Raw genomic sequence first — 13,120 nt, 5'->3', positions numbered from 1 at the left:
GCTGGGAACATGTGTAAGTCAATCAGGACCCCATTCACTTGCTGACTGCAGTCTGGAGGGTTGCAATCTTCATTTGGTTGAGGAATCCTCCACACGAATGCAAAAGAGAGTGCAACTGAGGAGAACTTTATCCTCTGTATGGTGTGCTGGTTAATTGGGACTCTGTCATAGACCCAATTCAGCTGTGAGGGAACTAACCAAGCCTGAAGCAGGATCAGAATTCCATTAACCAATGTGCGGAATGTCAGTAGGTCTATCCTTGCAAAGGGAGGGAGGGTGGTAGAATGGGACGGGCTGGAGAATTCAGCTGAATCAGGACAGCAAATGGATTATAAATGCAAACTGGGACAGTGAAAATACATAGGTCATAAACGCAACAACCAGGAGTTAAAAGCGTTGAATATTGTGTTAGAAAACTAGTCCCCAAATCATCTACATGTATTACCTTAAATACATGTAGTGTCTTCATAGCTAGCTAGGTAGCTTGCTAGCTTGCTTGCTTGCTTGCATGCTTTCTTCTTTATACTGGGGAACCCATTCAGTTTGTCAAAACCTGTTCTCCCATGGGTCCCAGTTAACAATATTAAAAAGTTTAAAAAACATTACGAAAAAATGAAATTAAATATTGAAAATAACAAAAATCATCGGAGACAAATCTTTAGAGAAGATACTGTGTTAAAAATATAAAAACATTAAAAGACAAATAGGTTCAAAAGGACTACCAATAACAGTACAGAGAAACAGTAAGCAACTTCGTGTATAGGTGTTGGATAAAAAAGCTTCTTAAAGATGTTTTAACTTGTTGAAAGAGGCTACTTCAATGGCAAAGGCAGTTTGTTCCAAGACTGGACTCCCCAGAATAAGCCACTTGCGAGTTAAATTTGAATAAAATCTAGTACACTGTGTGATCTGATTGTTCAGAAACGTAACAATTTGAATTCCCCAGACTAAAAACAGCGTTGCTATACTTTTGCACAGCGACCACCATCTCTAGGATGGACTGGTTCCTTTATGCCGTTCTTATCCATTGAGAACAATGTATTGTTGCAAGGTGTCTCTTATGTAACTAAGCAAAAGCTTGCCCCGAATCATGAGGTATAGAAACAGTGCTTTTAATAGAAAGAATTCAAGTTATGTTCAAGTGAATTTAAAGAGCTCAGTGTACCAGATTTTACTCAAATTTAACTCGCAAATGGCTTATTGGAAGGTGCTCTTACCAAATTCTGTTGTGAGACAGGGGAGACGAATAAACAGGCAAACAAACCCTGGCTACACATGTATGTGCGGGAGAACATTATGATCTACAACAATGACAGTCCACTTCCAGTGGAAAATCTGTGCAAGTTATCATATCTGGGAGTACTTATAAATGCGGTCACTGAAATGAACAGTGACAAGGCTCCACTTGTTCTTCACATTATGGCTTGCCTGCTCTGCCAAATGGATAACTAATGTGACAGAGACAAATCTCCTCTAGGTCCCTGCACTTCAACATATGGTTTATGCATCCTCTGTGGCCCGTTAGCCTTCTGGATTACCGAACTCATCAGGACAGGCATGTACATACATGAGCTTTCAAAAGAGGCCAGTGACATGTACACATGTGTATCATCTACACCCTTGCAAAGTTGTAAAATTATAACCAAGAACACTGTGACCTGCCTCCCAAACGTTAAACTCAGTGTCACCCAAACGGATTCTACTATTACCAAGCTGCAGGTATGTCCAAACTTCTGATATTAAGAAACACTGATGGGTTTGTGGATATGTTGTGTGACATTTGGTCCTTTGGTCCTTGGACTTCGGTTAAGTGTAGCTACATGTACTGAAGGGAATTTCCTTTCAAATATTATCTGACAGCATACTGTAATTACTGCTACCTCTTTTTGTGTGGAGAGGTGGTACACATCCGCAAATAATGTACCACAATGTGCACCATACAGTAGAGTGCAACTTTGTGTGCAGCACATGTGCCGCTACAAGCACAGTACATGTACCAGAGAAAGCAAACAGTGGATAGTCACAAACCTAGTTTCTTTAACACACATGTTTATTGACTGTCTCCTACACGAATGTCTGCCTGGATTCTCTGAAGCTGGCAGACATGACAGATATTGTGTATTCTGCGGCAGCTGTGCTGTTGCGGATTCCGAACACTCAATCACAGCAGTGTGCGCATTCTGACAATGTTAACTGAGTCTCTGATTGATGAGAGTGCGTGCTGCTCAGGCATTCCAAAAGAAGAGACGCGGAGAGTCTGGTGCCTCCCCTGGCAGGTGTGTGTGTGTGTGGGAAGGGAGGGGACGGGGGAGAATTGGACAGAGGGTATTTCAGGACAAGATGGTATGTCAACTTTTCGCGGAGTTTCCCTCTCTGCACATTTAGGGCTCTACATGGGGGTGTGTCACATTGAAATGGGGGTTAAAGGGCCCTGGACACTTCAAGGGAGATGTAAACTGTTACATTGTATATTTCAAAGTATTTCAAATGAATGTATAACAAAATTAATACAGAAATGTTACATTCAACATCGGCAATTATTCCAAATTTGCTAAGTTGTATTTGAAAGGAGCTGGGTGATATGTTGTTCTGTATTTTATATCAATGGGGTACATTTTTTTTTAATGGGAGTGCTCTCCAACAGCAAATCACTGTCATACACTGTTGGGGGGGCAACTTTTATGGAAGGCTGCTCATAACAAACTTGCAAAGAAACCAATTGTTGCATGCACATTACCGATAATGTGTGCGTACCTAGCTGGGAAACTGGTCCAAGGGGAATGTACTACACACCTCAACACTCAACAGACCCCCTTCATCCAACAGAACAAATCTGTCAATTTATCAGTATTGCATTTGCCTAGGGAAACTGTACACAGAATTCTAAGTCCACACACCCGTGCAGGAGGTATGCATGCTCCACATGTATGTACTGTGCATGCATTCAACAAACAGCCACAAGTCAGAAATAAACCATACTTGTTCAAAGTAAATATCTTTATGGAGTGAGGAAACATTTACGAGGTTCAATGTGCTCAACTTGTCAGCACCTCTAATCCAGGCACAGTTCGGTCCCTGTAACTTTGAGAGACCTACACCTGCCTGTACCAGTGGAATAAATTAGGTTGCAAACCAAAAATCTACATCAAAACCTACACATACGGCAATTCTGTAGGACATTCTGAACAGAGTGACGAATGTTTTGCAGGCTACCACTCATCGCTTTGAAGTATGGACATGATAATGCTTCTGACTTTTGATCAACGCGTGTCCCAAATGCGTGATGGATGGAACTGGCCCGATACAGGTTAATGCCCAACTTGGGATTATCCTGTTCAGTGTTGGACTTGGAAAGGGTGCTGCCCCATGCATGTTGTTGTTGTTTAAAGATACACATTGACAAATAGGGACAGGGAATCTGCAAAATCTTTCCGGACAGCCCTCCCCTGAAAGGCCCACTGGGGCAAGATGCATCACAGTAGTGCCAAGAGCAGACAGGGAGGGCGACAAGTTCAATCTACAGTGTAAAAGGGAGAGGGAGGAGGGGAGGGGAGAGGGACACATCTGGCAACTGATTCCAACACCTTCATGTAGGAAATCAATCTGGGATGCCAGTCGAGTTCTTGTCCAGAGCCTGGAAAGAAGGCTGGAGAAGCCTCAATGTACATGGACAAGTACAGGTACCTTGCTAAGACCTGAAATTAGCCCTAAATTTCAAATGAAAGCTGAAATCAGGCTCTCTCCCGAAGACTTGCATCCCTGAATTGCAGTGCCTAGCTTTAAGGGGGGTGCTGGAAGCTACGCAGTGCAGTCTCCTTTCAGCACGGGAGATGCCAGATAGAGAGACCGTATCCACCGCTTTCTCAGTGGATCTCCAGTGAAAAAGCTGGAAGAAACGGATAAGCCAAGTTGCCATCCCCCTTCAGGTCCTAGGCCAGTAAATAGGTCCACAATTGCCAGCGTGGACCTGTAGGCTGTCAAATTCTATGCTATGAGAGCATTTTGTGGCACGTGGACTGGTTGGTTTGAAAAGAAGGTGGATGAAATCTGGGGGCAGGACTGCCAGCTTGTGTATCTAAAAGTATCTATCCAAACGGGGCCTTCTAAATTGCTCTACTCTGCAATGAAATGTAGGCATCGATTTTCAAAATGGCAATGGGCCTCAGGACTGTTTTGAGGGGTGATTATCTCTAGAGAGAAATATCTTCAAACTCATCAGCTAAGTCACTGAAAATTGAAAGAAAACTGAACGATGAGGAAATGAGCTTTAATTTCATGTGTGTCTTGAACACCTGAGAAACTTGTATTGTTGCTAATTTTTTGAAGAGGGAATATTTATCGCTGTTGTCTATGGCAGCTTATTTACTGGTCTGCACCCCTTCAGACTGTCAATGTCTGAACAGGGCATGCACAAAATGGCCTGTGGGACTAAGCAAGTGACATAGCCTCGAAGTTTAAAATATGTACCTCAGAGAGTGAAATCTACTTTTTACTTTCACCTATTATCTTAGTTGCCTCTGACCTCTGCCACTTGGCTCCGCCTCTGGCGTTCATAAAGGTGGATATTTTTCTTCTGCAGCGATCTTTTTAAATAAACAGCATTCATGACAGGCGATTAGTCAATACTGGGAGGGTGAATGTCATAAATTCAGTTCAGGAATGTCATGACATGTTCACCAAATGTTTAGTTACTTTACAGAAGGGGGGGAAACGCAACTTTGAAACCTCTTGAGATTTGTGTACACTGTCGCGCTTGGGCAACAACGACCCTCTTGATAAAAATGTTTATGAAAAATGTAATTGAGTTCAGCTTAGTGCCGACTGAGGGGGCAACAGGACATTGTTGAATTATTTATGGAATGTTGAGGGTACATAATGGTTCGCAAGATAATGCGCAGGCTTAAGTCGACTTTGTTGTGCTTGGCAGAACAAGTCGATTGCGTTCAACTCAACCAAAGGCCGATCGAGTGCGGTTTGGGTTCAATTTGACTGTCATTTATTTTCTTTTTGTGTCTTATACCGGTACCTGCATTCTGTTTTTGGCAACATGGCATTTCTGTGACTCATATGTGTGTATCAGAAGTTTGGCGTTGGTGTCTACCAGTGGCGTCTGTCTGCCCATGGAATACACTGCATGTACATGTATATACAATATCCTATTTGCACCTGCTACAGGGTTTAGAAAACACATGTAAAAAGTCAATTTCTTCAGGACTGTTTAATTGTTTCTCGAACTAAATTCTAGCTGCCAAAACTATTGCCTCACAAAATGTACCATACAGCCTTCAAGCCTTTTGATTGAGCAAATAATTGATACGGGACTGAGATACTGACAGCTGTTGTGAAGCTGCAGGAAGACACATCGCAGGATATGGGAGAACAGGCGCACGATTGCCAGCCCTCTAGATAGGATTGTCCTCTAATTTTCAGGCCCACGCACAGAGTGAATAGCCTGAACAACGCGCACCCGTGTTGCTGAGTGGGTGACATGCATGACAGGTTGCCTAGGTCCCGGTTAAAAAACATCAGGGCGAAAGAAAACAAAGCCCTAAAAATGGTCCCTACCGTCATTTAATCGGGGTAATTAAAGTTACCGAGACAATAGAGAGAGGTGAAGAATGCTTGAGAGGTGGGGGGACTCTCAAACAGTAGGGGCTTAATCCCCACAGCAATGGGGGCTAGGGGATAACCAACGGCATTTTCCACTGAGGAGGAACTTGCCCAATTGTTTGGAGAGAAAACGGGGACACAGAAAGAAGGTCACCGAAACAGAAAGTTGCTGCCCTGTGCGACCGGTGCGCCACCTTGAAGAAAACGTTCAGGCATCTTTTTGTTAGGAATTATCCCCCCTTGGGCATCACCACACTAGTATGACAGAGATAAATAGTTCAGGAGACGAGCATACTCAAAAGACTGTCAACATCAAAACAATCAGTCCTTAACTTGAGTGGGTTGGAAAGATATTGTTTTTGTACGCATCAGACTGAGTCTCTGTACTTGGGGATATTTTCGTTTAATAGGGCAATTTTGTCAGGGTTGCTTCTTAAAGATTAAGACACCCTTCCCAACTTATACCGATGTAATCTCGTAATATTCAAGTTAAAAAAAAATTACCCTTGGTAGACCTATGAGAGCTCCTTTCACGCGGCTATATAACAAACCTAAATTTGATACAGAGCAGAAAAGGAGTTGGCAGGTAACCAGACAGGGCATCGCAGGGACTCCACTTGTGGACAGGAAGTGGAACGTCTTTTAACCCAGCCACAATCTTCACCAGGGAAACATGGGAAGCATGTGATACACTGCTGTGATATGGTCAATTTGTTGAAATTACTGTGGCATGGGTGCTGGACATACCACATGCAATTGGTGCTCTAACCTCTCAAATTGGTCAGTGGAAGGGGGGAATGTTCACATAGCACACGTTAGTTTACTTGGGCTAGTCCTTGGGTAATCACTACCACCCAGTCAACTCTGCTAGAGCGAAGCAACACCAGGCCCGTCAGCAGGCACCTGTCACAAAAGGAAATCTACTGGTAGTAAGACAGTCAAAAGAAATCCACACTTACTCTCCGACCGCTCGTCCTGTCCAGCAGTCGTCATCCCTGGTAGAGCCCAGCTCGTCCGCCGTGCACATCATGGCGGGTAGGCTGTGGTAGACGCCCCGCGACCGGTCCAGGCTCTCCACAAACTCGAGCAGCCGCTCGTCTAGGGGGACGCTGGGGTTGGGCACCATGGGGAAGTCCACCACAGGCGGGTTGGCGGCTGCAAACTCGTTGAAGGGTGAGGGGCGGCCCCGGGAGGGATAGCCGCACAGTCTGTGCACCTGAAAGTTTGAGCAGATGAAAAGTTTTGTTAAGATTACAAAACATCTTAATGCATTTCTTTGGGTGATGTTGACTTTGCTCCATTCTGTGGAGAGGCCTTCTCTGTCAATGTGAATATGACCACATTTGGTCACTCAATAACTCTTTGCAAGTCTGGTACCCATAATCCCATATTTCACTAGAAATACATGCAGTTTAAGAAGCCCTCCACAGTAGTGTCATGGGAATAGATCCCACTGAACTTGAGCTCAACAAGCATTCATTTCTGAAAAAATGGTTGGAGAAATGTACATAAAAACTATTGCCGTGTTTGATCTTTTTTTTGGTGCAGGTACCTCGTATGTGATATCTCCTTCATTTTCAAATGCGTAGTTGATGGCATCCTTGAAGAGATATTCTAAGGAGTTCATAGCTTGCTGGAGGTCATTGTCCCTCATCATGCTGTGCCGAATCAGATCAATGACGGCCGTGACATACTGGTCCCAAAACGTGTCCAGGTCCATGAAGTTGGCCAGGCAGCCCTTGACCACGTTCAGGCAGTAGGATCGGCAGGGGCGGGCCTCCAGCTGGCCCTGACACAGGCCGCAGTGGCGCATCTCCAGCAGGGACCGGCCGCACTTCTTGCCCAGCGCCATGCTGAAGGTGGCATTCAGCACCTGCTGCCCCTGCTCCACCGCCCGCAGCAGCAGACGGGAGGTCTCTACCGAGTGGTAGAGTAGGGTGGCCATCTGGCGGGGGACATCGCCGAAGGGCTGGATGATGGCCCGCTTGGCTGATAGACAGCTGGAGAAGAGGGCATCCAGCCGGCCGGCCGACTTGTCAATCTGACTGTACAGGAGGGGGAAGAGCTCATCAAAGAAGTTTCTGACACTCCTTTGAATCTTTACCTGTAAAGAAATCAAAGAAACTTTGGTTTATCCTGCAATCAATTCAACGGTAATTACGTACGTTGCTAAAACTGCTGTTTACAGGTTAAAGCTTTTACAATTTCTTTTCCAGAAACTGTAATCATGCACTTGTTCAATACATGTGTTTCATCAATTCAGCAACGGAGTTCCTATGGAGAGTGGACTTCTTGCATGGAAATATTTATTCTCAAACCAAATATTTCCTCTCAGTGCATACGTAAAAACTCTTAGAGAAGGTTTAAATTAAAAAATCACCCAGTAAGCTGACTTTCTCCAGCCCTGTTGTGGCATTCATTTTTAATCATGACAGCCAAAAACTTATTTAAAGCTTAGTATGACCCTTGTTGATTTGAACCCAAAATCTGTCCTGTTTGTAAGTGCTTACCTCTTTCCCATTTAAGTGACTTCTGAGGTCAGAGAATAGATGTCTGATGTCATTGTCCAGATCCAAGGCAATGGCCACGTACATAATGCGGAAATTCTGCTGGACCTTGGCTTCACCATAACCCAGAAGCTCTTCGAATTCCTCTGTTTGGAAGAGATCGAAGAGGAACTTAGGGAACTTTTATCAAACTCACCACCTCTTCAGAGTAAATGACTCAAACTCTTCACCCTGATCTAAATGGGCCATTCAGCATCAGCTTTGTCTTAAGCTCCATGGTGCAACATATATGTACAGGTACATGCAGTTCTGGATCCCTCAATCTGGAGATTTGGACCTGATGTGGTCAGTCACAAGAGTAACTGCTGCAGCAAGGCTAGCTACTGATAGGAAAGTCTAGAGCATAATCATGCAGGAGCCATCACAAGGTCTTTTATCTGTGTGGACAGTGTGTTTGTTTTTTTTCAAACAGCAGGAACATCAAACCATACATTAAGCCAAAGATACATGTAGGAGTTTGGTCTAAACATATAAGACCTACAAATGCTTATAAAGAATGCAAACAGTGCTAAAACCAAATGCACATGCACAAACTGAGAGAGGGTAAAGTGAGGGAACTTCTGTCTTTGTCAGACATGAATCGGAACCATTTAATACTGTATGTGAAGTTTAGCTCAGACAAGGTCATTAGTATCATAGTAGGCAATTTCAAATGAATGTACAGTCTAAAATACAAGTCTATTATTTTATAAACTCTGTATCTTATATTGGCCAGCAATCCAATTATTTGACCCCAGAGAAGTAAAAAATAATCCAGTTTTGAGTTTCCTATCCTGGGCCACCTGCTCTGACTCTCAGAGACCCATTACGAAATTGCTCTTAAGCAGGGCCAGGTGGTAAGGATGTAGGAGGTGTTAGATTGGTGTCAGAGGTGTTTGACCCTTGGTCGCATTACAAGGAAACAGGTCATCATTACTAACTCAAATTACATTACATTTAAATTCTCCTGATTGCATTTACAATAACTGTACACAGGTCAGTTGTGTTTCGGGATGACCCGATAATAAAATTAGGGCTGTGCCGAATATCCGAATATTCGATCAAGCAATATTCATGAAACCGAAGTTAGACTTTTCGTTTGTTTTAAATGACAAAACTTGTTCTGTGGAGGCTTGTTTCAAGTAGACTCAAATGAAAACGACAGAAATCTTTCAACAATTCAAAAATTAATTTATTCATTATAAATTTTTAAAGGACAAGAAGTATTGTTTGTCTCTTAATCTTGCTAAATTGTGGCTGGAGATACTCCCAGACGTGAGAAGCTCCTACAGTCATTAAAACGTACAGTTTTGTGCATTATTGCAACGATTTTGTATACGGATTGTTTTTCAACAATCTGCCAGTCGGTATAACCGAATATTCGGATATTCGATCAAATTGAAGGTTGAATATTCGAATAGTGAATTATTGGAATTAGCTCAGCCCTAATAAAACTTCTGCTGAAAACTCAATTGATTGGTTTAGAGACTGAAAAAGTAGCAAAAGAAGTTAAATAAAGGTTCTTAGCACTTCTGATTAACAAGGATTTAGGGTGTGGGAAGGATGTGGTTCTTGTAGAGAGTAATATCAAACCACAGGTTTGAAACCCTTTGGAACCTGATTTAATTGGCTCACAGCAGCATACTCCTGTGTGGGGGTTTATTGTTTCTCTAAACATAAGGACTTCCTATGGGAAGTCCGATATTGGTCACTCGATTACGTGGACTCACACCTGGACGGAAAAGGATGCAGTGGGATCCGGAGGGACGGAGGATGCAGATAAAGGCCATCTGCCAAATAACAGATATTCCATGTGTGGGTTTTCTGGGGTAAGTCACTGGCATCACAGCCTTCATAAATTTTGGGGGATGGACAAGTTCAACGGTACAAAGGGCACCCACATTTTAAGGTCAGAAACCGGAAATTGAATGGTATTCTAGAAGCCAGTGCCTTACGTAATTTCAGCAATTAATCTGGTCAACAGCTTGATAATGGTTGGCTAGCTCAATTCAGATAAATGACAGGTGCTTTGAATAAAAAAGTTTGTGCTTGCAAAGGAAAATTAATAACTTATTTGTCAGACAGTTTGGTTAAAAGGCCAACCTGCATAACAATGTCATTCCTTCTAATAATGAAAAATGCAAGTTAAAAAAAAGTAAAAAAAAAAAAATCAAAATGTGCAAGTTTAACACACAAGTAAATGGATTTTAGAATCCAAAAATAACAGTGATTAAATCCAGAGGTTAACACTTCTGTATTTCATATGTTGTAATTACAGGGCAACAGGGTAAAAGCCGATAATTTTCTGCAGCTGTGTGATCAAATTCAAAATGATTACTACAATTTGAAAGTAGCACCAGTGAGCCTCCTCAGTTCTTGACAGTCCGTTTGAGAATATGGTTCATTGGCATAAGGATACTGCTAGCAGAAGAGAGAAGAGATAGACAGGGCATAGAACAAGGGCGGCAGAATTCCAGGAGGGAAAAGGACCGACAAGATGTCGTAAAATCCACGACTGAGAAAGAAGTGTCAGAATTTTGTGCCCGGGGGCTGATTTCCCAGGTGGCACACAGTAAAAAACCAGTTTTTGAACAATAAATGATTTCGGCCTCCAGTGTGTTTCTGATTGGGCCACTGCAGCCAAATATTCCAGGAGGTGCCTATTGAGTTACTAATGATTATAAATGTCAAATTCCGCATGGTTTCTGGGTTGATGGAGTCATGCTGACAAGCACAGCACTCTTGGGAACTCAAGTAATGGCCCTCCCTAAATAATGTATTGTCTTACAAAACTGTTGTGGCTCATGAAATTTGAAAAAAAAAATACTCGAACCCCTGCAATATGGCAGAGCATTTGTTTTATTGAATTAAAACAGTTTATGTTAACACAAATCAAATTCATGAAGTCTTGAGAATCTTGAGGGAACATGGGCTTCAGACTTATGGCCTGTGGTTAAAAGTCAGTTCAGGTTGTACCATTTCCTGCATGTGGTAGTATACAGTCCTTACAAACTAAAAATCTTACCAGGAACAGCACACGAATGCACTAAAGGCACTTTGCAAGAGAATTTTCCCTCCCCAGAAGAGTCCAATTAAATTAACACAAATAACCATGCATACCAACTCTATGTGTACATGTTATTTCTTTGAATCTTGTTGTTTAATATCCCTTTTCATCAAAGGTCAAGAATGGGGATATTGCTACACCAGAAGATTCCAGACTTATCAAATTGTTATTACTGGAGGTCAGAGGCCATGACCAGAGACCACAGACCAATAACCTGCCTCATGGTAGCAAGGAAGAGGGGTTTCAACAATGCCCTGGGGACCAGTCTTCAAACTAATGTACCTTTGCCCTGCCAGCCTTTTAGTGCCAGGCTCAATCAAAATAGACATCCAATGCCTCTGTCTCACCAACAGGTCCATGGAGTGCCCATGGTCCATTCCTTCAGCTCCTCCAGGAATGTCCAGGCTACTTAAACTGACCAGTGATGGTGGGTGCAGACAAGATGGGAAGACACTTTGAAATATGCCGTGATGTCAGTCTGACATACCACTGAAATACACTTCCTAAGTGCCAAGGTTAAAACAGGGTTCTTATTTCATTGAATGACTGTGATGAGAGGAAGTAATTTTTTTCTGGTTGAATACTTTCGACTACAATAAAAGAAACAAAGGAAATGAACATCTGAGATACCTAGTGTCAAGATGTGTTTATATTGTACTTGTCCGAGTAATAAGCTCAGATCAAACACTTCAACTCAGTCTTCTTTTTAGCTACTGCTACTGACATTGGAATTTAAATTCACTGGCTTGGAATCTGTGGTGGCTGCCTGCAGATTGCACAAAACATTTATTAATTTCCCAAAATAGAGTCAACATGATCCATGTGCCTTTCAACACTTCCCTGCTGTTACACCGTTTGGCATTACTGTATTTGCGAGAACAAGCAGAACCACAAACGGAATGCAATGACAGCTTTAATTGAAAGACGGTAATGTACGACATGCATGGTACTAGTAATGGAAAGTCATGGAATTCTAGGGATAACACGATCACTCCCTCCCCCCCGTCTTTTTGCTCAAGGGAATGAAAAGAGAAAATGTTAAGTCTGGGCATGCCAAAGCCAGTGCTCCGGTGGATGTGACTACTAACCAAATGAGCAACCTGCATGGACAGTCCTGTACAATTTCCATTCTGCCAGTCAATGGTTTAGAGAGAAATCACGTAGAGGCATACCACTCTGCAGTCATTCTGTCTTTGGTCACGCACAGTGGAAAACGGCACCACAGAGACTGAGCAGGGTGCAAATTGACTTTAAAGGAGAACATGTACAAAGAAGTAGTACAGTACATTACACAGTGCCCCTACAGCACAGCACTAGTCAGGGGTATGCCTAATCTGGAGGTGCACGGATCAACATGACAAGCACGCACATCCACGTACATTTCCCTTCACGGAAGTTATAAAAATGTCTTGTTTGGAACAACAACCGTTACCATGGACTTGGCATGAACTGCAAGAGACATATGTCATTTACTACTATGAAGTCTGCACTGCTTCATAATATAGACAAACTTAATGTCCCCAAATTGTAGGGTTAAGGTGCAGAAGGCCTGAAAATACCCTGGAGTACTTTGGCTAAACCTGGCAATGAATCACACTGGGGGGGGGGGAGGCGGCTCAACTCCCACTTTCATTTGTCTCACTTTGAGACACATATTGCCAAATTTATTCCTGAACTTCAGCAGGCAGAAATTGTGCACTGGCGTTAATAGAGGATTAATAGATCACATCTGGCCAGACTCCCGAACAAGAAGAGCCCCCAGAATGACCTCAATTTAGTTTTAACTGCAGAACTAGGGAGGAAAGTGCACGCCGCAGCCTTGAATCACCCATACCCTTACAGAACAATAAATACAGACATGAATGGCGGTCACTGAGGACCCATTTCAGCTGGCACT

At 42.9% G+C, this 13,120-nt stretch overlaps 1 protein-coding gene across 1 annotated transcript in view; it reads right to left on the bottom strand.

Annotated features, from left to right (window-relative positions):
• Positions 1 to 13,120, bottom strand: part of LOC110977850 (glypican-5-like) — a 47,422-nt gene that overhangs the window by 16,171 nt on the left and 18,131 nt on the right. The window contains exons 3-5 of the mRNA XM_022232338.2: positions 8,121 to 8,263; positions 7,163 to 7,714; positions 6,570 to 6,826 (exon numbers count right to left, since the gene is read on the bottom strand). Of these exons, the coding sequence (XP_022088030.2) occupies positions 6,570 to 6,826; positions 7,163 to 7,714; positions 8,121 to 8,263 (952 nt within the window). The remainder of the gene's footprint in view (positions 1 to 6,569; positions 6,827 to 7,162; positions 7,715 to 8,120; positions 8,264 to 13,120) is intronic.

This window comes from Acanthaster planci, linkage group LG14, assembly GCF_054643075.1.
Source record: "Acanthaster planci isolate LZ-2023a linkage group LG14, COTS_SCS, whole genome shotgun sequence".
NCBI classification, from domain to species: Eukaryota; Metazoa; Echinodermata; class Asteroidea; order Valvatida; family Acanthasteridae; genus Acanthaster; species Acanthaster planci.
This window is presented reverse-complemented; position numbering and strand designations above follow the sequence as displayed.